Raw genomic sequence first — 25,131 nt, 5'->3', positions numbered from 1 at the left:
TTTTTTTGAGTAAAATAATTTTCGATAAATAATAAATCTAAAAAAAAAAACTAATTTTTATTTGCCACTACAATATATTCTTGGAGATAAGGACTTTATTTGAGAATATTCATTAAATAATAAGCTGAAAAAAAAACTAATTTTTAAATGCCACTAATTATATTCCGTTTGCATTCTTGGATGTGACTTTTAAATTTGTAAGAAATGAAAGATAAATGGAAAAAAAAAATCCAAAAGTCAACCTAATTGAACAACAATTCACATGCAGTACCTCTCCAGAAGCTTGAAGATCAAATCTCCTATCCCATTTATTGTATTACATCAAGAAAAAAAAACCATAAAATAAAGGGTTGTTTTCTGAAAATGAACTAAAATATTTATATATATAGTAAAATTTCAATCGCGATAAATATTATATATGTCTATCTATCATGATAAATATAAATAGTAGTCTATTACGGTCTGTTGTAGATACACGATGATATTTTGAATTATTTGTAAATATTTTCGCCATTTGCTATTTAAAATAATTTTCCTAAAACTAAATGTGGTCAAAGTACCTCAAAATTTCTCTCGTTCTAAAACTAATCTCTTGGTATTAATTTTTTGTTTCTTCTTTTTTTTTTTAAAGTAATTTTCAGCATACATATTAATGTTAAAATTAACAAGCCAATCAATTATAATTTAAAAGAAAAATACTTGAAATATTTTTAGAATAGTAAAAAAAAAAAAAAAAAGTTTTACAAAACACCAAAGACACCAATTAGTTAAATTCATATTCCAGGAGTTTGAAAATTCTGATGGAATGAGAGTGTAATAATTGTTTTGCATTAAAGACTAGTGAAATGCTTATTATACAAGGATTTCTAGAAGAAAATTAGTCAAAAAGTGTCCTTTCAATGAACTTCCAAGTGTTTTCTACCTGTATTTAGATTTTTAAAGTACTTTTCTTTGTTGAAAACTTTAAAAGTCTTTTTCCTGGAGGAAAATAAGACTTTTATCACTCAAATTTTAACTAAAGTACTCTAATGAAAGCAATCAATTAACACTATTAAAAGTACTTTTTGAAAGCATTAAAAGTGTTTTTAAGCATCTTAGAGAATCAATAGAAATGTGCCCTAAAAGCATCTCATAAGGTGTTTTTGACCTTTTCCAATAACACTTTATGTTACTACCAAATTCGAATGAACGACGGTTCACAAAAGTGCTTAAGCAGCAAGCACAAGTTCCTTCAATATTTACAGAATAAAAGAGCATCAAACTATATTGGAGCGTTTGGGACCGCAAATAAATGAACCAAAGTTCTCAAAGAGGTAACAAGCAACAACTAACCCCATAGATCCTAATCAGTCCATAATATTTAAAGATATAATCCAATACAACTTTAAGAACCTGAAAAGGTAGCAATCTGACCAGAAACCTGAAGGAAATGATAAGCCAAAACCCGATAAAACTCCGGCCTCGGCCAAGGTAAGAAGCCTCCAAAGCTAATCCATGGAAGTTCTTGGACCACAGCAGAAAGCTAATGACAAAAGAAACCTGCTCTTAAACTACAATGTGATGATAACAACTCAAGGAACCTCTCAGACTGAACCCCTTTAGACTTCAAATGTAGCTAAAAGCTTGTAGAACACAGTGGTAACAGAAATGGCAGCCTTTATTCGTTCTATAAATGAAGCCATTTCACAGAATCCAAACCTTAGAAAGAGCTCCAACTACGAGATGTTCCCGAAGAACTCCCATTCTCAAGTGCTTCTGTTCTTGTACCATTCATCGTTCGCTGCCCAGATGATATGAACTGTTAGTCTAGAATATGGACAGTATACAGAGAGAACAAAGAAAAGGAAACACTTCTGACATATAGTTACTTCAATGATACATTCATGGAAAATGTTCATTTGCTAGAAGTAACGTTGCTATGGTTTTTTTGATTCACACGTGTAAATGGGTGAGCGTTCGGTAAGTGTAACAACTGTCTATCAGGTAAAAGTGCTCTTGAGTTTGCCTTTTCATGAGAATGTAAAGTTTTGCGATAAGCTAATTCTTTTTTGCTGTTTTTTGGAGTATTTGGATGCACTTCTAGGAAATGGAGAGATCGAGTGAGGATGTACGGGAGGGAGCTAAGTTTAAGTCCTCGTCACAGGCGTTGGTTAGTAAACTCTTTTGTAACTAAGATCTTGCTTTCATTGTGAGATTGGAGCCACTTTTTGTAGTTTTTTAGGTTCTCTTTTTCCCCTTGCCTTTTGTTAGGCTCTTTTTGTCTGCCCTTTTATTCTTTCTAAATGAAAATTTGGCTTTTAAAAAAAAAAGTTCATCAGGAAATAAAGTGTCATTACTGAACTCATTATACAGGCAGCTACATCACACCCTAAGTAGGCAAGTTGTAATGTGTTCTTTCTCCTTTTTCTTCTCTAACATGTACTTATGCAAATGGATCAATTTCCAGATGATGGAACTTGTTTGAAGAGAGAAATCAACATTAAGATAATAAATCCTCGAAACGAGCTAGTTCTAACTTATGAGAGTAGAAGAATATTTTCATCTCAAGTACAGTGTACCATATCGAAAGAAGAAGAAAAAAAAACAAACCTTGAGGCATAGGTTCCTGTCAGTATCACAAATGGGATAATCGAAGGGGCAACAATGACGACCATCCTTGCAACATACAGCAGAGCTCAATCCACAGCATTTCCAAGATAAACAAAGGCCAAGGAATTTCTTTGTACAACAACAGGTCTCCCCAGCAGCACAGCTAGTAAGAATACTACATTTTGTTGGACCAGGAGGAGGGGAGGGAGGAGGGTTAGGACTGGTTTTAGTTGGATATGAAGCAAGCATATTGATTCCACAAACACCTTCCGAACTGCCGCTGTTGCGCTGCATGAGCATATAACCATCCATTCCCCAACTTTTACCCCACGAGTTCTTCACAATCCAATAATCAACTCCATTTTCCGAGCCATATCCTACAATCAACACAGCATGATCCAAAGAAGTAGAACACGGACCCGAGAAAATTCCCTACCAAGCAAGTAAATACAACTGGGGATTTTAGTTATAAATTTATATATGGTTGAATCATCAAATGGAAGTTGAGAATAGGACCAACCTTAGAGTATAATTGAAAGGCTCTTTCACTGCCACATATACCAACACTCACAGGCTGAGCTGCTACAGCTTGCAGTAATTTTCCCTCATTATTTGGAGGAATATCAGTATAGCCATCAATGGTGACAGCATTCCTCTTCAGCTGCAAGCTCAATAGACATAAAATGCAAGTCAGCAAACAACATTTTCCTATCCGCAAGGGTCCCAAGAGAGCACCCTGATAAAGAATTATAATTCACATTTCCATGCTTATTCCATGTTTAAAGTAGCATCTTTACAAATAAAACCCCCTTCCATAACATGGTTTATTAATATTGTGAATCTATTAGGAAGACATGAATGAGAGATGGATTATATTACCTTGTCCTTACGACATGATCCATCATGCCCTTGATAAGGATAATCATTCTCAGTGTCAATCCCATGGTTCTGGATCACAAATTGGTATGCATAATCCATCAATCCTCCTCCACAGCCAGAATTGTAAGATCTGTCACAATCAATTAATTCCTGTTCAGAGAGACTAATAAGAGACCCAGTCATAATCTGGTTGATCCCTTCAATGGCTCCCGTAGCTGAGAAAGACCAACAAGCACCTGAAAAGTGAAAATGAGAGGCATCAGTTTTTTCCCAATCTGATGATGATGAGCAAAGCTTCCAAATAACTAGAGGCTTTTTTTTCTTCTTCTTCTTTTTTTAAATGAAAAATAACTCGAGTCTAACATGAAGAGATGAAAATGAAGAAAGAACTTTGGAATCAACTTGGCTACCTTGGTGATCACCACCATGCTATATGATAAAATCATCGTTAGAACCAAAACTAAACAACACTAGATTAACATTAATAATTTAATACAATTTTAACACTCTAGTTTATATGTTGGCTCAAATATTAAATTTGCAACATTATCTCCTCAAACCATCTAAAAACTATCACTAAACCAAAAAAAAAAAGTTATGGGATTATAGCCAATCATCTAACACATATTCTCAAAACATTCCCACAAGAGTGAGATATGATACATGGCGGAAAAAAGTGAAGAGTGGACGGAAAAAATTCAAAAAGTTAGGCAATGGCATCTAACTAGCAAGATATATGCCAAATTCGGAAAACCCAAATGATCAAAAACGAAAAAAAGAAATCAATGCATAAAAAAAAAAGCAAATGTTTAAACGCATATGTCCAAACAATGATGTTTTGTATTAAGGAACAAAAGCAGTTTTCCCCTTCTATTGACTTCTTCGTTCCTTTTTGTGAGAGACGACCATATATTCAAAAGCTAAATGATGCCATTTCAGGAGAATCCCATTTGTACGCATCGATCGTCAAAATTGACCCTAAAGTTTTAGCCCAGATACCCACATCCGCGGCAGAAAACAGAGTAGTTCAATCGAATTCAAGATAAATCACTAAACAAAAAATAAAAAACAGAACATAAACATACCACAGCTTCCTTGATCCTTAACAGCAGTCACCGCCCCTTTCTTCCTCCAATCTAACGAATCAGGAACATCCCGTGGAAGAGAGGGTTCTTGCGGCGGAACTCGCCGCAAGTTCCGCGAAGCAGAGGAAAAACCCAAGCGAGAGACCTTAAACTCATGGTGGGTAAGATCAGCATAAGAATTGAGAGAAAGGGTATAAGAAGAATTACCCAAACTGTTATGATGAGTAACAAATTCGTAGTTATCGGCAAACACACTTAGCCGGTAAAGCTTTTCTTCGGCGGAGGAATACGATTTCCCATGCTCTGTGCACCAGATTTCGAAAAGCTCCGAAACATTAGAAGTAGCAGAAAGAGGGCGAAGAAGAAGGAGAAAGACAGTCAGAAAATGGAAGCTGAAGTTGCCCATCCCTTCCCTTGTCGAGATATGAGCGCGGCGGTGATGGGTTATCGCCGGCAAGATGGCATCCCAAAGACGGCCGCCGTAGATGGCTGCGATGAAATAGACAGAGGATTGGGTACTCGATCTTCGATGAACAGAGTCCGAACCAATCGGCAATTGACAAGAGCCCAATCTCTAACAGGAACTACATTTACATCGTGCGAATTTATTTTATTTGCAATATTTTCGAGAATGATCTTAAAATGTTTGTACTGAATTCCTAAGTATACACTATTGTCAATTATCTACAAGTTTTGTTTTTGATTAAAAATATATGACTGATTTTGTCAGAAAATTATCTTTTATGTCTTTGTAATTGAAAGAATAGATGTGTTTGATCCTCAATTTTTTAAATCTATCTTTAATCTTTGAATTTTTTAAAATAGTTTCATTTAATTCATAAGTAATTTTTAGTTCCTGAATTTTTTAAAATATCTTTAAAAAGTTTGTGCACCCATTTTTTATTTCTTATTTTTTAAAGATTACCTCCTCTTTCTAAAATTATTTTTTAAATATATTTTGGTAATTCAAAATTTCATATAATTATATAAAGTGAAAATAAAAAGTGGTTCATAAACATTTTAAACCCATTTTTAAAAATTTGGAGACTAAAAAGATACATTTGAAAAACTCATTGACTAAATGGATCTATTCTAAAAAGTCATGAACTAAAAAAATATGTTTTGAAAACTCGAAAATAGAATGCACCTATTCTTTAAAAATCGAGATTAAAAAAGTAGTTTATCTTTGATTTTAGTGTATATATATCAAGTTTTTTGAACTACTATTTATTTGATAAAAAAATTTTAAAGATCATTTTTTTATTGTCCAAAAGACTCGACAAACTATACTATAAACACTTAAAAATTCCAAAATTGTTTATAGAAAAATCAAATTTTCTCTAGTAAGAATTTCCCTCAAAGTTATTCCAACTTCAAACACAGGATCAATAAATCTTTTTATTCAATACTAAACTAGGATGAGAGTATTTAAACAAGTGAGTATAACCTTTTTATTGATAATATTTTTATATATTTAAATCGATTGAATTATGATAAGGTTGACACAATAAATCCAATAATTTTTGTTTTTATCAATGTAGTATATCGCTAGTTTATTTATCTAAAATATAGATTAAGCATTTACGAATAATAATCATGTGTAGGCTAAAACTAAAATGAAATTAATAGTTAGGATGTACTCTTTTTCTATGATCGAATCTTGAAGTTGTCTAGAATAAATTGATTGTAATAAATTTCCACCTACCATGGACGTGGCTCTCTAATCTCCAAACACCATATGTGTATATATGAGTTCACACTTGAATGGACTAATAAAGAAAGTGACATTATTTTCAAAAAAGTGACATTCTTACAAATTTCCTTGTAACAAAAGCATGAAGTGAAGTTTTTCGATTACCTCAGCTCATAAATTTCACTAAATGACATCTAGATTCGATTATTAAATTGTAAATAATTTATCTTCTAAAACAATAGTAAATTAACTACATGAATTTACATGTAGCTAAGAAATATATATGTTCGGGGTAAGAACTATCTTAAGACTATATAACTAACTCTTGCTACAATAAATACTATTTTGTATTCCTCAATTAGCTACCGTCAACACTATTTCAAAACTCTCATTTAATACAGTATTTATTATTTACTATAATTTTTACTATTTTACATTTATTGTTTTATTTATTCTTCACTAGAGTGTTTACTAGTTCATTATAAAACTAAAATAGTTTACACATCAAACACATACTATTATAGCCCAAACTAAAATAATTTACATCTCAAATATAAATTTTTATAACCCAACTATAATAACCTATAAATATAATAACCAACCTTTTGCCCCCCAAATGCCTCTTAAGAGATTAGATGTTTAGATTATCTCTCACACTTTGAAATAACAAAAAAAAAAGTCATAATTAATAATAAGTTTGTAAAAGAGTGTCATTTATTCGGTTATTTCTAATAATATTTGTTATTAGTTTATTTTAGAAAAATTATTTTAAATGACAAAACTACTTAAAATATTTATAATTAGATAGATATAGATAATAGTCTATCGTTATCTATCTTGGTCTATCATAGATAGGATGTGATCTTTTATTAGTAGTTATAAATACTTCGGTTCATTTTATTATATTTAAAAACAACTTTTTTATTATTGGGTTTAATGGGCTTCGGCCTCTAAGTCTTTGGTGAAGAAAAGAGAAATGGACTTTTGAATCTCAATGGGCCCAATAAGTCTAGGGCCTCGGCCCATCAAACAAATCCATGTTGTCTCCGAGTGAGATAAAATTACGAGGATACCATGTTCCTGATGATTTTCACCTTTTTCTTAAAAAAAAAAAAAAAAAAAAATCGACTTTAGATTGTGTTTAGTTTACCGAATTTTAAATTATTATACTTCTACTTCTTTTAAGTTTTGAGTTTAGTTTCGATTTAGTCCGTAGATTTTAAAATATTATATTTTTAATTTTTTGACTTTTATTTTTTTTTCAATTTGATTCCCTATTTCAAGATTGATACTCTTAACCTCAATTTTTTTTAACTAAACATTTTGGAGACGTTTATTAACTAATTTTTAAATATTTATGAGGTTAAATTTTAAAATTAAATTTAATAGTGATGAAAAAAAAATAGTGAAACTTAATTAATCTTAATTATTTTAAGGAGTCTTTTTCAAGTTTAGAAAACTGAGTAAACTATTTACAAATATAACAAAATATCACTATTTAGCAGAGAAATCTATCAGCGTTTGATAGATGTCTATCGCGGTCTATCACTATCAATCACTGATAGACAATGACATTTTGTTATATTTGAAAATACTTTTAGCGGTTTAAGCAATTACCCTTATTTTAATGCTTAAATTAATTAATTAATATTAAGGAAAATTCTTATAAATAGAAAAATCCCAAAAATATTTACACTTTATGGCAAAAAATTCTAATAGTGTTTTGTACTTTTAGAACTTTTTGCTACAAAGTGTAAATATTTTTAAATATTTTTTTTATATTTAAAAAGACCCCTAATATTAATACTAAAAACTAAAAGTAAGTATTTAGTGAAAATTATTAGTTAAAAGTGTAAATTTTGAATTCGACAAAATTAAAACAAAACTCAAATTTCAAGGATAAAATTGTAATATTTTAAAATTTATCGACTAATTAAAAACAAACTTAAAATTTAAAGACTAAAATTGTAACATTTTTATTAAATAAAATGATATTAAATTTATTTTCACCCATCAGCTTAAACTTTCGGGTCAGTGATTTAACACGGTATTAAAGTGAGTGATCTAGAGAAGTCCATATTTAAACCTACCCACAAGTGAGGAAGAGTGTTAGATAATATAATATTAAATTTGTCTTCATCCATCCTCCTTTAATATTTTTGAAATCTAAAGATGCAATAAAAACTAAATTCAAAATTAAAGGAGAACAAGATATTTTTCTTGATTTTATAGATTTTTTTTTGTTACTTTTATTGTTTTTTCTTTTGAAAAAAGAAAATGACCTCATATTAGACAAGTGCAGCCACACCACATCCTTTATCGATAGTGGATTGCAACTATGAGGAGAACTCTACATTATTTAAGAAAGGGGTGGATAAAATCTATTTTGAAGACTCAAAATCAAAATTTGATAAGTATTAGCCATAACTTGTTTCTTACATCTCCACAACCAAGTGGTCAGGTTCTGTGTGAATTATCTTTCAAAACATTCCTTAATGCACAATTTTTCTATATGCAATTTTGGACCTTATTATATGATGATTGCAACTTAATCTTACAAAAATTTTAGTTGTTTTTAATATAAGATTAGCTTAGTTTGACGAATATATTAACTTTTTTTGTTTACATAAGGTATTTGCGTGTTGGGTGAATTTGAGCTATTATAAAGTATTTGAATAACTCAATCTAATAAAGATTTAAATCGTTTTTACAATCAAGATATCTGTCGAGCTCAATCTAAAGATATTTTTTATCTATTTTGAGTACAAGGTTTTCTTATGAGGTAATTCCTCCTCTAACAAGAGAAAAAAGCATTGGAAAAAAACTCAAAACATAGAAACGAGAAAGTAATTGGTACTTTGTATAGTATTCGAGATGAGGGACGGAGAAAGTGCAAACTCGTTCAATCATTTGTATGAATTCAATGGGTTAAGGTGTGTTTGGGAGAGTGTATAGCTCTCTATTGACGAAAGTAGAGTTAATGCATACGATGAGATTATTGCAAAAGAATTGTGCTTGCATGTAGTGATGGATCCAAAATTTTGTTGACGATGGGCTTTATATACTTTAGTTAAAATAAATGCAATAAGTGAGTCTTGAACTTGAGTCCCAAAGAGGTTAAAAGGTAAATTTAACACTAGGCTAATTTATGATTTTGATATTAAGCCAGTTATATATATATATATAAGAGCATAAAGCTGAGAGAGACTCGATCTCCTCTAGTCCCATACTAAATTTACCTCTGCTTGTATGGTATAGGTTAAGAATTCAATGAGGATTCAATAACATCTGATTGAGCGAGATGTCATTTGATAGTTATTTAAGATACATGATATTTGTCAATCTTAATTTCCAATTTTTGATTTATTATTACAATTAAATATTATGTATGACTTTTGTAATTTCAAGAAATTACTTTTTAGTTATATTTTAGAGATACTATATTTTTGGGAAAAAGCCCGAAATTGCATGTTGAAGTTTTCATCTTACAAAACTAGTACCTTTCTTAAAAACTCGTTCAAATAGTTGTTGTTGGTACATCTCAGACAAGATCAACAATTGAGACTTAATTAAAAAGTTAACTTTTTCTAACTTATCGATTGGTTTGGGCCTTCTCGATATATCTAGGGCACATTACACATAATTTTTTTCAAATATTATGTAATCTACCCAAATCTTATATATTCTCAATTTTTCTCCAAAATTGGTTATTTTTATCAAATTATATCAAATTCTTATGTAATTTTTCAAAACTTTAGATCAATTTCTGTTTGCACAATTATATGAATTTCTAAATTTTCAAATGAATTTACCAATTAGATTTTTTTAGATGGATAATTACACTTTGATTTAAAAAAAATTTAAAGAATATTTTTTTTGAAAAAAAAAATAGATCTCATATGGAAAATATATAAAATCTTGATATTTATCTGTCCGAGAATTCATTGATCTCATTGCTAAGATTAAATCGAGATTTCATATATTTTCAATATCTATCTTCTTCTTCTTCTTCTTTTTCTTTTTCTTTTTTTTTTTTTGAGAAAAAATTTATACTTTCCCAAAATTTAATAATCAAAATGCAATAGATCCATCTAAAAAGATTCATTTGGATAATTGGTATATTCATTTGGAAATTAGAATTTGGGTTAAACATTTGCAAAATTACTTGACGTTTCAATATAATATTTAGTAAGATAACCGAATTTAGAGAAAAATTTTCCCAACGTATATCGAGATATACTAAAAAGGCCCAAAATAATCTATAAGTTAGAAAAAGTTAACTTTTTAACTAAATCTCAGTGCTCCATCTCGTCTAAGATGAACTTAGGAAAACTATTTGAACGAAAAGGTACTAGTTTTGTAAGATGAAAACTTCAATGTGCTATTTCTAACAATTTTTCTGTATTTTTACAATTAAACGAGTTAGATTGATGGGTTACTAAGGGATCGTTTGGGCTCCAGGTTGGAGTTAGAGGGACTAGGCTATAATAGCCACTCCATGTTTGGGGCTTCAACTATTTTTAGTTAGAGCTCCAAATATTATAACCTTAATTAGCAAACAATATTTACTGTTTCCCACCTCAAATTTGCTCTAGTGACTTCTTCTCCCCACTCCTCGATTTCTCTCATTCAACCCTTTTGTCACTCTCTTCCAGCTCTCTCATTCATCGATACCACTTCTCAGAGCTTTCTTGTCTCCTTCATCTCTGTCGATTCCACATCTTAAATTAGGTTTGTTGTGAAACCAAAACTCTACTTTCCCTATTTAATTATTGAGATTAGTAAAATGAGAGATTTAATATTTAAGTAAAGCGCAATATAGGGAAATGAGTAAAGGATAAGGAAATGAAGAAGGAAAATGCTTAGGTATTGAAAGCTTGACACTCGAGTGTTTATAAGTTAGCCTAGCAAGAAGAAATTTTGGCTAAATGTTGGCCGTGAAAAGGGTGGTCTAGCATCGATTAAACACTAGGCAAGTATCGAGTAAACACTAGATTAGCATCGTCGTGCATCGAGTAAAGATCATCGTGCATCGAGTAAAGGTCATCGTGCATCAAGTAAAGGCCATCGGGTATCGAGTAAAGGCCACTAGGCATCGAGTAAAGGCCATCGTGCATCAATTAAAGGCCATCATGCATCGAGTAAGGGTCAAGCACAAACAAGGAAGCACTTGGTTATTTTTAAAATTTTTGAGAAATTGAGGGATTTGAACAAAATTAGGGGGAAAAGGGGAAATTCAAGAAGGATAAAATAAAACATAGTTTTTGATAAAGCTAGAGAAATCTAAGGAATTGGGCTATTAATTTGTGATTTGAGGGACAAAAGTTGGGAGATGCATTAGTTAGGTATTGGGACTGATCAAAATTAGGAGCTATCAGCTGGAAATTAAAGGTGGAATGGTAAGAGTTAAGGTTCTCGGCCTATAAAAGGAGAAGAGGGGAAATGAGTTGAAACACACTCAATTGGAGCAATTCCTTGAGGGAAAAGTAAGTTAAACTTCTGGGGAATTAGTAGGAAAGAAAATGGAGAGTTTTGTTAAGAAATTGTGACGGAACGAGCAAGAAAACAGAGGAAAATGTTGCTAATCGGAGGTCACGTGGAATTTAAGGTGTTGTGCAACTTTTGGGTAAATTTGTGGACTTAAAGAATTATTTGAGACTCCAAATTCAAAGGTACCCGTGGAAAGTTTGGTCGATTTCAGGCGTTTTGGAGTAAATCAGATGTTCAAACTTTAAGGTAAGATAGTTTAGATGATGAGTAAGGGAATTGTATTGATTAATTAGAGTGGGTATGGCTGAATTAAGAAAATTTGGTCGCCGGAGCTCGCCGGAAAATCTGGCTGAAATCTGGAAAATTTTGGGTTGTAGGTTGAAGAAAGAGTTGACCTATTAGGCTTGACTTCTGTTTGTCATTTTTTGTCCGTCATTAAAAGCTGGAAAATTTAAATTAAGCTAATTAAGGTACTTCTAATCATAATTAAAATTCCAATTGGTATTAATAAAATGCTTTAAGTATGCAATTAGGAGAAAATGGGATCCTAAGTCAATTTTAAAGCTGATTAAGGGGTTAATTTAAAGTAAACCCCAATTAGAGTTAATAGGAAAATTTTGCAAAATTGGATAAAATTAATATTAACTAAGATGTTTCCAACCTTAATTTACGTTCTAATGGATATAAATAAAATGTTTTAATCTTGGGATTGAATTAGTTTTGAATCTTAAGTTGGTTTAAGATAATTTGAGTATGAAAGTGTAAAGTAAAACCCTAAAATTGAATAGTATTAGGGTTTGGGAAAAATTAAGTCCATTTAAGCAAAATTTATTGGTTTGTGTCTATGTGGAGAGTAATTAGGAGAATATTAACTAAATTTCAAGAATTATAAAAAACCTGTGGGAAGAGAGTTCGAAAGGAAAACAAATTGACAGTGAGTGGTTTATATTTTTGAATGGTTGGATGTATTATATATTTGTACCAGTTTGGTAAATTTGACATGATCTAAAAATATATGCTTTTTTGGATTATAATTATAGTTCTTTTGTTTGAATGATTGTTTTCTCTGTGAGTCTTGGTTTGGATGTTTGTTCCTATTGGTTTGATTGAAAATTGAAAAATTGTACCCGAATATTATTAGCATGCTTCGTGGACGTTAGACTGGAATTGTCAGTATATTTGGCTGGGGTTATCCACATGCCCGAGTATGTCTAACAGGAATTTTCGACACGTGCACATTCAACAGGTTGTTTGGGGTACTGGAAATTGTTTCTTCAAACCGATTTATGGTGATTTGCTACATAATTGGAGGATTATGTGATCATGCCAACTTCATCTCATTTATTAAACTGAATTATATTTAATGGTCATATATGCTGTGATATTTCTTTCCCAAAAATGTTTTGAAAGAAAATAATATTTTTAATATGAACTTACCGCTCACTGAGCACTCTCGCTCACGTATTCCAAATGTTTTTCTAAATTCTCCCCGAGTATCAGAAAGAGGGCGATGGATTTAGCTTAGAACCAGTCGACAGAGTGATTGCAGAAATCATCCCGTCTTGACAGCTGTATTAGGAGGATTCAGACACATGTTAGCAATGTAACTTCATAATTGATAAACAATAATGTTTTGTAATAAAAAAAAAAAATCCTAGACAGTAGAAGTTCCTAATATCTGTAGTCCTCACTCTTCCTTTTGGGTCAGAGTGGTGAGCTCGGGAGGGGGTATGACATTTGTCGTTCCCTTCGTCTCTCTCGTCTCTATCGATTCTTGGTTTTTTTTTTCGTCTCTCTCGTCTCTGTTTATAGATCTATGTTTGTTTGGTACTCCAAATGCATATTTTTCTGTAGATTTGTGAACTCCTTTCGTCCGACTTTCTCTTTCTCTTTAACGGTCTAAATGCTTCCCTTCCTTCTTCCTCTTACCACTAAACAAGGGAATTAGGGTGCTAAAATAATAACTAAAAACCAGCTTGCTTAGAGAATCAAACGACTTTTGTCTACTTTTTTTTTCTTTTATGTTTTTATCAAAATGAAATGGAAACACTTTTATTATATGCCCTATACCCCAACAATTTCTTTGGTAGATCCTAACACGAATTATGCATAAAATGAGGCAGTCGCAGCATCTCTGGTTCTTGGTCATGCCATCTGTCCTTTTTCGTAGTTGCACCTTTTGCTGCTTCATTCAATTTTGCATGGTGGGGGTTGAAGGTTCTCGTTTGGAGTTTGGTAGGGGTTGAAGGATGTAGATTGGAGTTTGGTAGGGGGAGGAGGTAAAAGGTTTGCTTCTTTTCCTTTCTCAACCGATGATGTGGTTAATTATTATTATTTTTTTTGTAAGCATTAGTTTGAACTTTCTTGCATGTTTTGGTTTTGATTGCAATATACTTGTTCTTGTATGTTCACTCTCGGCCTCTGCTTTTCATTTTACATTCTTTGTTTCACATTATCATGAAGTTCTGTGCATTTTTTGATTTTTGATTCCACATTATTGGTCTCTGATTTTTAGGAAATACGCTTGACTTCACATTACCATGAAGTTTTGTGCATCTTTTGATTTCTAATGCATATTAATGGTCTATGTATGTCCATTATAGATCTCTTATTTTCAATTCACATGCTTCATTTCACATTGCCATGAACTTTTTTGCATCTTTTGGTTTCTAATGCTCATTGTTGGTCTTCATATCTCCATTACTGGTATCTAATTTTCAATTCATTTACTTCATTACAAATTGTTCGTGTAGAGTCATCCTAGTTATAATATCCACTTTATTGTTCATGTAGAGTCATCTTGCAACAAATGGGCTTTTACACAATGTCCTTTCCATATTATGATGATTTGGTGTACTTCTTCGACAAGGATAGAGCTACGAGAGCAAGGTTAGAGACTTATCCAGACATCGAGTCTAATGTGTCAAACCATATAAATGATGGTGTCCCCATTGGTGAATCACAATATCAGAACATCCCCATGATGTCTAGTCAGGGAATGGACATGTCACTAGATGAGATGCATGGAACACGTACTGGTCGAAGCACTCAAGGAGGAAATGCTTCGAGAGGAAGTAAGAGAAAGCAAAGTGAATATCAATATGAAACGACAGAGATTGTTAGGAATGTGATGGACTTTGCAAATGACTAGTTGAAGGTGATTGCAGAATGATCGAAAGAGAAGCATGCAACAGAGCTTGAGCTGCGTACTGAAGTCATGAGCCAACTTCAAGATATTCCTGAATTGCATAGTCAATAGAGAGTGAAGCTTATGCAAATCATATTCCGCAGTTTGCAAGATACATAAAGCTCTTATCTGTTGCCACAGCCCTGAAGTTGGACTATTGCAACCTCCTCATTCAAGAGAATGTTTGATCAACCCGTGTTTTAGACTGCTTTTCGATAATAAACAATGATTACTTTGTTCCAATTGTGCATTTAAGTTGTAATAAATTTTGTATGTAATCTTGCTGGATAGTATTTTAATCATGCAATTATGAGTTAGTTATTTTGTTTTAGATTTGTTTGTACCTCCAAAAAAGAGAGCTTCGTATATGAATTGCATCCTAATATAATATACTTTTCTTTTGTCCATGTTAACTAGGGTACCTCCCAAAATAATTAAAAAAAAAAAAAAAGGTTAGCTTTTAACATAAATTCAAATCCAATTAATTTTGTATACATTGGTGGAACATATTTTTTAAAAAAAATTATTTTCAAAATATGATATTTCATATGCATAATTATATGTATTATAAAAAAATAATAGTAGAAAAAAATTACAGGTAATATAAAATAACCTACATTAAAAAAATTACAAATTGTTATAATTCAGACTATAATAACTTGCATCCCAAATATAAACTATTATAATATAGACTAAAATAATATGTATCTTAAACATAAACTAATAACATACAATTTATTATAACCTATAAATTATAATAATCACGTACTATAATAACTTAGTATGTGCCCCAAACGTCCCTAATTATTCGATTTAAATAGTAGTTTTGGATATCAATTTTCTCTTTTGGTTTACAATTCTTTCTTTTTTATATTAATTAAAAAAGTTAAAAATTTGGAAAGATGAAGAGCAGCCGAAAAGTGAGGCAAGTGGGGACAGTAAAACGTACGTCTTATCATTTCGAGAAAACCGAGGAAATAGGACCCACTAGATTCATGTGGGCCCATGTTTATCTAATTCCCAATTTTCTTGTTCTTTTCCCAGGCTTTATCCTCCCAAGTCCCAAAGGAGTTTTATGTTCTTTCCCATTCTCAAAAGCTCATTCCAATTTTAATTTATTATTATTTTTTCCAAGTTCCCATTCTTCATTTTAAATAATTACCGAAAAAAAAATATATTTTTAGTTCTAAATTTTAGATCATTTCATATGGTTGTCTATTTAGTTCTCAAATTTTAAGTTAGTCTTTAAATTTTAAAATATTACAATTTTACTTTTAACGGTTGAGATTTACTTCAATTTGATCAATATGTTTCAAAATTTACATTTTAAACTTCGATAGTTTACTAAATAATCGTTTTACATATTTAATATTAATTTACGTTGAAAAAAATTTAAAACTATTAACACTATTTTTCTTTTATCATTTTTAAAAATAAATTCAAAATTTCATCACCAATGTATTTTAAATTATTCATTTATTCTCAAATTTTAGTTTACTGTCCGCCCTTTAAATTAGGGGTCTATTCTATTCTATTAGATTATGACATTTCAAGTTTCATGATATTTTATAGAACACAGAAGATAAAAATAAGCGATAATATTTCAATAAGTCTTATGAAATTTTAAACGTCATTCTATATACAAGGTTTCTTTGATGTTTTTAGAAAATTGTTTATAATAATAGATAAAAATGATTAGATATAATAATATAAACATGATTCACTTGTTTAAGATATATATTATTATAAATATTATAGAAAATATATGTCAGTTAGATGCTTAGGCTTAGTGTCGATTGATCATGTATCATTTCCTCATTTTTTCAAAGTGTTGTCTATGTATCTTGTAAATATTCATTATTAGTGTCCATGTAATCTAGCTCTTACTTGCCAAATTGCCTATAAATAGTGATATTTGGTGGATTTTGAAAGACACACATTAGACAAATTCCAAAAAGTTTGGAGAACGTGGAGAAATCCATAATTTGTAATTTTATTTACTTTTGTTATTTATTTTTATTTATATATATTATATTTAATTTATTTTAATATTTATTTATTCCATATATTTATATTATATTTGTTTATTTTAATATTATATTATATTGGCATCCATGTTTCCATTGTGCTCCTCAAATTCACAACACGTTATCAGCATGAGCTCCTATCGTTTTTCCCTCTAAAAGTAGGTCCTAAAGGTAAGTCAGTTTTTTCCTCTTCGTTATAATTAACAAATTTAATGTTATTGTTGGGGTTGATGCCCTAAATCTCGTAGGGTCTCATAGTTTATAATTGTAATGTACAAACTTTTTATTTATGTAATAAAATATGTGATGTTTTATTTCAAAATTAGTTACTTAAGCACAAACCAATAAACTAACATCCAAGGTTATCTTGTAGTTTAAACATGTATGTAGAGACATACGGATGGATCATGTTTAAGTGATAACCTAAATGGTCTGTAGTAGATGGATAAAGCTGGATACGCGACACTATAAGTATGGCTCGCTTTATAGATGTTACAAATGTTGTAAAGTGCTACAAATGATCTGATTTTGATCATTCATGTGGAGACATATGAGCAAGGATATTCTATACAAAGGAGCACGAAATGTTTAGTCTCATTATATAACATCGTTCATAATAGAGACTTACATTTCACCAAAATGACCATAGGTAACATAACCTAAATCAAGCATCGTCTATAAGATAGACACTTAATATCTTACACTTGCTTGGTCGTGGTAAACGATCGTCTCTTCCTCATTCCCTCTACCAAATCCAACAGAGCCCACACCTTCTGGATTCTCACTTCGAGAATATCTAGAGTTCTGAGTGGTGGTGTCTTCCCTGCTGCCTTGTTTGTGAGGAGTCTGTTTGTGATTTTATGGACGGGAGCTTGGACAATCTCAACGAGAGCAAGAGGTGCAGTCCGTAGATGAGAACGAGATTTGAGGCGAATAAGGGTTCTTCAACTGGTACGTATCTTATTCTCTTTGTTGTTTAAGTTTCAAAACATGCCTGTAATTTGTTGTAAATGTATAACTAGTCTGTTTGATTGTGAATGCGGTAATTCAGTCACAATGAGTTTGGAACGATCTTGCTTCCGCTCAGGGGTACTTTTTTATAAGAGTTCCTTCAACTGGTATTAGAGTCAGGTTATGATATTCCAAATTCATTGATGCAAAGAATAACATTTACTTTCTCGGTAGGTAAAGCATGTCTACATTCTATTTAAGCATTAAACATGTGTTTGTGGATGTGGATTAATGGAGTTTTCTGGGATGAAGCCTCTGGTTATTTAAGTTCTTTTACATTTGAAGTTAATTGTAAGGGCCCTTGCGTTTTGGGCGTATTAACTTGCTATCGAGTCTGTAAATTCAAAGTGTTTGAGTCTCTGTGAGTCGTTCGTGATGAAGCTTCAAGGCAAGGAGTTTCTGTCCTATGAGGATGAAGACGACCAAGCATTGGTCGGGTCGTGTAAATGATAGGGTAAATGATCGTACAGTATCGGATACTTGGGAGCAGGTTGACGCGCGCGTACTATATGATTGTGTAGCTCAGCAAGCTTCATCGCTTAGTTCCTGACTACATGATCGTGGAGTAAAAAGTTTACTAAGCGCTTGTTATGTGATCGTCTAGACGACCGTGCTTCAAAGCAACGTCATCGTTTAAACGATCATTTAGACTCGTGTGTTTTGTCTTGTGCGCTAAACGATTGAGTACCTCATGCTTCATTGCATAGTTATTGGTACTCGATCGTAACTAAACGATCGTGTATACCCGGCCACATTTACTAAATGATGGAAGCTTCGCTTGGGCAGTTCAAGACCCAGTTCTTCTGTGAACCAATTTGCTCGATGGAAAATGTAATAAATAAAATTTTTAATTTTCTATTTTGAGGCGGTTCATCCCGGTCCATTAATCTTTGTGAATATACATAGGATGTATGTTTATTTATATGTCATATGGTATGCCATATAGAAGAAATCCCACCTTAGGTTATGCATTGGTCTTGCATCATCTCTTTATTTTAAGTGTTATGATTTAGAGAAGCATGATTTAAATTACATAAGAGCATGCTCATGCATCGTATAATATAAGAGTTATATTTATGCATGCATAAAGCATAGACATGCATCATCTTTATATTATAAGTGATAGTATAAGGGTGTATGGAAGCATGTTTGCTTGGTTCATTACTTGTATATAAAAGTTATGTATAGTAATGAATGGACATTTCATGAAGCATGACACATAGATTAAATTTATAAGTGTTATAAATACCTAGTTGTGTGGCAATGTGTATGGTTTTAGTTGTTTCTTTTATAAAGGTTATAAGGAAATTAGAACTAAAATCTATAAGAAAGACATGCATGTGGACTTAAATTTGAATCGTGGTTTTAAAAGTGTTTTAAAACTTGGTGGAGATAGACCTAAGATCACGGTTCTAATAAGATTAGCAACCTAGGCTTTAATCTTTTAGTTGGTTTAATAGGATTAAATTGACTAATAAAAGGTTAAAGTGTAGCAAATCTATATATAAGGAACCTTTTGTCTAAGGCGGGTTTTATCTAGGCTGGGGTATTTAAGGTGACGAAAAGGGAACACCCCTACCTGGGAACCTACCTGGAAAGGTGAATTAGATAGATTTGATGCATGTATGCAAATATAAAGATAGTCCATTAAAGAGTTTAATGTGACTACTTGAACTTGTTTAATTTCAAAGACAAGTGTTATTTTTTAGCAAATTAAACTGACTTAGATTAAAATTAGTAGTGGGATGGTCTAAGTTAATGAAACCTAGGTAGAACATTCAGTGGGAGGTACTTGGGGTATCTGATGCTTCATTTAAACCTCTCGCGTTTCTCCCTTTATTGTCCACACCGTGAGATTTATCATCGGCCTCGTGGCACCTTGGGAGTGTCCCCTTAAAGGATGGTGTTTGGGTAGAGAGAATTTTCATAGTAAGTGGGAGCGGGATGTGCGGCAACATGTCCCACGATCTCTCTCGTTAGGTTGGATAAAGTTTATGTGCATCGCCTTGAGGAACCTTGGGAGTGCCCCAAATAGGATGGTAGTTTTGCACGTTTCTTTATTTGATCTCTTATATAGGATAGGTCGTTTAGTCTCTTGTCTTAATCTGATTTTTTCCTACGGTGGGCGCATTAGGGCGGGACTCTAGGGCCGAAAACGAGGGGTTACACTTACGCGGAATTGTTAAGGGTTAACAGTTTTAGATCGAACGAATGGTAACTATTAGGTGTAGTTACAAGAGTTGTTTCTGCCTAATGGTTGAAAGTGTCTCATCCCAGTGAAGGGGCATCTGATCACCCCACTGGTGACATTTGTCCTGCCTCGCTAGGGCATCATTTCGAAATAGAAGTCTTTTTCACATAGGATACTTGAAAACTATTTTGCTAAAACTAAAATTGGTATTAAAATGTAGTTTTGCATAGACTTATTAAGTTTGTTCTATTTTCATCATCGTTTTAAATGGCTACTACCACATTAGCTCTACTTAGCGCCGACAAACTGACTGGCGAGAATTACGCTAGTTGGAAACACACGATCACAACAATACTGATCATCGATGATCTCAGATTCGTCCTTACGGAGAAGGTCCTCCTATTCCACCTCCTAATGTCGCTCGAAACGTTTGGGAGGCTTATGAGCGTTGGACACGGTTGAATGAGAAGGTCCGAGCTTATATCTTAGCCAGTCTTAACGATGTTTTAGCCAAGAAGTATGAGCCCATAGTTTTAGCACGTGAGATCATGGAGTCCCTGCGGGGGATGTTTAGACAACTGTCTGGATAGCTCAAACATGAGGCTCTCAAATGCATCTTCAACTCCAAAATAGGGGAAGACACCTCCGTTTGAGAACATGTGTTTAATATGATGGTCCACTTCAATATGGCGGAGATGAATGGGTCTCGGATCGATGAGAGCAGCCAGGTTAGCATAATCCTGCATTCGTTGCTGGATAGTTCCTGCACTTTGTTAGCAATGCGATTCTTAAACCCTTACAACTCTCCTCAACGAGTTGCAGACATTCCAATCCTTACTAAAAAGTAAGGAGAAGAGGGGAGGTGGAGCAAATGTTTCCTCCTCTTCAAAGACGTTCCATCGAGGTTCGACCTTAGAAACGAAGTCTGAACCTTCTACTTCTTACATTGGAAAATGGAAGAAGAAGAAGGGTGGTAAGGGGAAGGGGAAGATACCTGCTAACCCACAGCCTGTTGCCCAGCGGGGTAGGCGTCCAACGCCGGTTGACAAGGAAAAGTGTTTTCCTACAACCAGGACGGGCACCGGAAGAGGAATTGTCCTTGCTGGCTTAAGGAGAAGAAGGCGGCCAAGGTTAAGGCCAAGGCTAAAGAAAAACAAGGTAGATATGATTTACTAGTTTTGGAAACTTGTTTAGTGGAGAATGATGATTCTGCCTGGATTATTGATTCCGATGCCACTAATCATATTTGTTCTTCTCTTTAGGGGATTAGATCCTGGCAGCATCTGGAGGCTGGTGAGATGACCATGCGAGTAGGCACCGGGCACGTCGTCTCAGTTGTGGCACTGGGAGGAGTCCAGTTGACTTTACAGAAGAAATTTCTTGTTTTACATGATGTGTTTGTAGTTCCTGAGTTGAAAAGGAACTTAATTTCTGTAAAGTGCTTGTTAGAGTGTAAATATACTCTTGAATTTAAATTAATAAAGTGTTTATTCATAAAGATGGAGTTCAAATCTGTACAGCATATCAGGAAAATAACTTGTATGTGCTAAGACCGTTAGCAACCAGTTCCTTCCATAACATAGAGATGTTTAAGACTATCGTAACTCAAAATAAACTTCAATGAGTTTCTCCAAAAGAAAATGCCCAACTTTGGCACCTTCGATTAGGGCACATCAATCTCAATAGGATTGGGAGGTTTGTGAAGAATGGTCTTCTAAGTGAGTTAGAGGAAAATTCTTTACGAATGCGAATCTTGCCTTGAGGGTAAGATGACTAAAAGACCTTTTACTGAAAAAGGTTATCGAGTCAAGGAGCCTCTAGAGTTAGTACATTTTGACCTTTGTCATCTGATGAATTTGCGAGCCAGGAGAGGCTATGAGTATTTCATCACATTTACTGATGATTACTCTAGGTATGGGTATGTTTATTTGATGCAACAGAAGTCTGTTTCTTTTGAAAATTTCAGAAACTTCAAGGATGAAGTTGACGGAAGTCTGAATCTTTTGAAAAGTTCAGAGAATTCAAGGATGAAGTTGAAAATGCATTGGATAGACAGATTAAAACTCTTCGATCGGATCAAGGTGGAAAGTTTTTGGATTCGGGGTTCCAGGACTATTTGATAGAAAATGTAATCGTTTTCCCTCTTAGCACCTGGTACACCTCAGCAAAATGGTGCAGCAGAGAGTGGAAACAGAAACTTGTTGGACATGGTTCAGTTGATGATGAGTTACGCTTCCTTACCGGACTCATTTTAGGTTTTTGCAATGAAGACTGCAGTGAATGTACTCAACCGTGTTCCTTCTAAAAGTGTTGCGAGAACACCTCAGGAGTTGTGGAACGGGCGTAAAACTAGTTTACGTCACTTCTACATATGGGGTTGCCCAACACATGTGCTTGAGGCTAATCCAAAGAAATTGGAGCCATAGTCGAGGTTGTGCCTTTTTGTAGGCTACCCTAAAGGTACACGAGGAAGTTACTTTTATGATCCAATGGAAACAGTGTTTGTGTCTAGAACGCTACCTTCCTAGAGGAGGATCATATTAGGGAGCACAGTCCACGTAGTAAGATCGTGTTATGTGAGCTTTCCAATGAAACTACCGAAACTTCAACAAAAGTTTTCGAAGGGTCTACTTCATCAGCAAGAGTTGTTGATGATAGTTCATCTGGTAGGTCAGTTCCACCTCAAGAGTTAAGGGAACCTCCGTATAGTGGGAGGGTTCCAAACCCACCTGTTTGCTATCTGGGTTTCATGGAAATCCTGGCTATGGTAGCTGATCCTGACGTTAAGGATTCGTTGTCTTATCAGAAGGCAATCGAGGATGCTGACCGGGATGAATGGGTCAAAGTCATGGATCTCGAGATGGAGTCGATGTACTTCAACTCATTGTGGGATCTTGTAGATCAGCCTGATGGGGTCAGACCTATAGGTTACAAATGGATCTACAAGAGGAAACGGGGTGCTAATGGGAAGGTGAAAACCTTCAAGGCTTGACTTGTGGCAAAAGGGTTATACCAGGTGGAGGGAGTCGACTATGAGGAGACTTTCTCGCCTGTTGCCATGTTGAAGTCAATCTGCATCGTCTTGTCCATTGCCGCTTATTATGATTATGAGATTTGGAAAATGGACGTCAAGACTGTCTTTTTGAATGGTAATCTTGAGGGGACCATTTATATGGTGCAGCCTGAGGGATTCATTGCCCAAGGTCAAGAGAAAAAAGTTTGCAAACTGAACCAGTCCATTTATGGGCTAAAACAGACGTCTCGATCTTGGAATATTTGGTTTGATACTGCGATCAAATCGTACGACTTTGACCAAAATGTTGATGAGTCTTGTGTCTATAAGAAAATCATCAACAATTCAGTAGTTTTCTTAGTGTTATATGTAGACGATATCCTACTCATTGGGAATGATGTAGGACTACTGACTGCAGTTAAGAATTGGCTAGCAGCCCAATTCCAAATGAAAGATTTGGGAGAGGCTCAATTTTTTCTTAGTATATAGATCTTTCAGGATCGTAAGAACAAAGTGCTAGCACTGTCTCAGACATCGTACATTGACAAGATGTTACTCAAGTACTCGATGTAGAACTCCAAAAGGGGCCTATTGTTGTTCAATCATGGAGTTACTTTGTCTAAGGAAATGTGTCCTAAGACGCCTCAAGAAGTTGAGGAGATGAGACGGGTCTCATATGCATTTTTTGTTGGCAGTTTGATGTATGAGATGCTCTGTACTAGACCAAACATCTGCTATGTTGTGGGAATAGTCAGTAGGTATCAGTCTAACCCAGGACAGGGTCACTGGACCGCAGTCAAGAATATCCTTAAGTATCTTTGGAGAACGAGGGACTACATGCTCATGTATGGAACTAAGGATTTGATCCTTACTAAATACATGGATTCTGACTTTCAGACTAATAATGACTCTAGGAAGTCCACTTTAGGGTCAGTTTTTACTCTTAACGAATGAGCAGTAGTGTGGCGAAGCGCTAATCAGGGGTGCATCGCTGACTCTACAATGTAGGCAAAGAACGCAGCGGTTTGTGAAGCTGCTAAGAAGGCCATTTGGCTTAGAAAGTTCCTGACAGATTTGGAAGTTGTTCCAGACATGTCTAGGCCCATCACCCTCAATTGTGACAATAGTGGTGTTGTGACGAACTCCAGGGAGCCCATGAGTCATAAGCGTGGTAAACATATAGAAAGGAAGTATCATCTCATCCGCGAGATAGTGCATCGAAGGGACGTGATAGTCACGAAGATCCCTTTGGAGCACAACATTGTTAACCCGTTTACAAAGAATCTCACGACACTAGTTTTTAGGGTCACCTTCAAAGCATGGGTCTATGCGACCATCTGCGACTGGACTAGGGCAAGTGGGAGATATTTTTGTTCTGGGCCATAGTGCCCTAGTTTATTGTTTTGTACTAGTATTTTGTACACCCCACTTGCTTTAGGACAAGTGAGATATTGTTGGGGTTGATGCCCTAAACTCTCGTTGGGTCCTGTAGTTTATAAACACAGTTTTGAACAAATGCTTGTGATGTAATAATATATGATATTTTCTCCATTATTGTTATGTAACATTGGATGTTTTAATTGCTTTACCACAAACCAATAAACTAAGATCCCTGGTTGTCGTTTGTAACTTAAGTATGTATGTTGAGACATACAGGTGGATCATGTCTTAAGTGAGAACCAAAATAGTCTGTAGTATATGGATATAGGAAGGAAACCTTATCCTGGTAACGCCATGGATGCGACCTGCTTTGTATTATAGTTACAATTGTTGTGACTTGCTACAAATGGTCTGATCCTGATCATTCATGTCGAGGCATGAGAGCAGGAGCATCCTATACAAAGAAGTTTGTATAAGACCGGACCACGAAGTGTTATAGTCTTGTGACGGAGACTTCACTTCACTAGGATGACTATAGGTAACATGACCTCAATCCTGAGTGAGTTGGGAACTCCTGCCTTTGAGG

At 33.8% G+C, this 25,131-nt stretch overlaps 1 protein-coding gene across 1 annotated transcript; it reads right to left on the bottom strand.

The window, feature by feature from the left end:
* Window positions 1-1,338: 1,338 nt before the first annotated feature.
* On the bottom strand, window positions 1,339-5,328 carry XBCP3 (xylem bark cysteine peptidase 3). The gene is made up of 5 exons (XM_039029670.2): window positions 4,554-5,328; window positions 3,469-3,704; window positions 3,110-3,250; window positions 2,590-3,021; window positions 1,339-1,780 (listed from the first exon to the last, which is right to left on the bottom strand). Exons 1-5 carry the CDS (start codon window positions 4,957-4,959, stop codon window positions 1,700-1,702), a joined length of 1,296 nt encoding a protein of 431 aa, XP_038885598.1. The 5' UTR covers window positions 4,960-5,328; the 3' UTR covers window positions 1,339-1,699.
* Between the last annotated feature and the right edge of the window lie 19,803 nt (window positions 5,329-25,131).

The sequence above is a fragment of the Benincasa hispida genome, chromosome 4 (genome assembly GCF_027475165.1).
Source record: "Benincasa hispida cultivar pf3 chromosome 4, pf3_genome.v1.1, whole genome shotgun sequence".
Lineage (NCBI taxonomy): Eukaryota > Viridiplantae > Streptophyta > Magnoliopsida > Cucurbitales > Cucurbitaceae > Benincasa > Benincasa hispida.
Note: the sequence above shows the minus strand (reverse complement) of the source record. Positions and strands in the feature narration are given on the sequence as shown.

What these genes read in the sequence shown, in the direction of transcription:
- XBCP3 (XM_039029670.2), bottom strand. Translation starts at nt 4,959, where the DNA reads ATGGGCAACTTCAGCTTCCATTTTCTGACTGTCTTTCTCCTTCTTCTT. An exon ending in TAAGGATCAAGGAAGCTGTG is followed by an intron (nt 3,705 to 4,553) that starts GTATGTTTATGT and finishes TTCACTTTTCAG; the next exon opens with GTGCTTGTTGGTCTTTCTCA. An exon ending in GATCATGTCGTAAGGACAAG is followed by an intron (nt 3,251 to 3,468) that starts GTAATATAATCC and finishes TTGAGCTTGCAG; the next exon opens with CTGAAGAGGAATGCTGTCAC.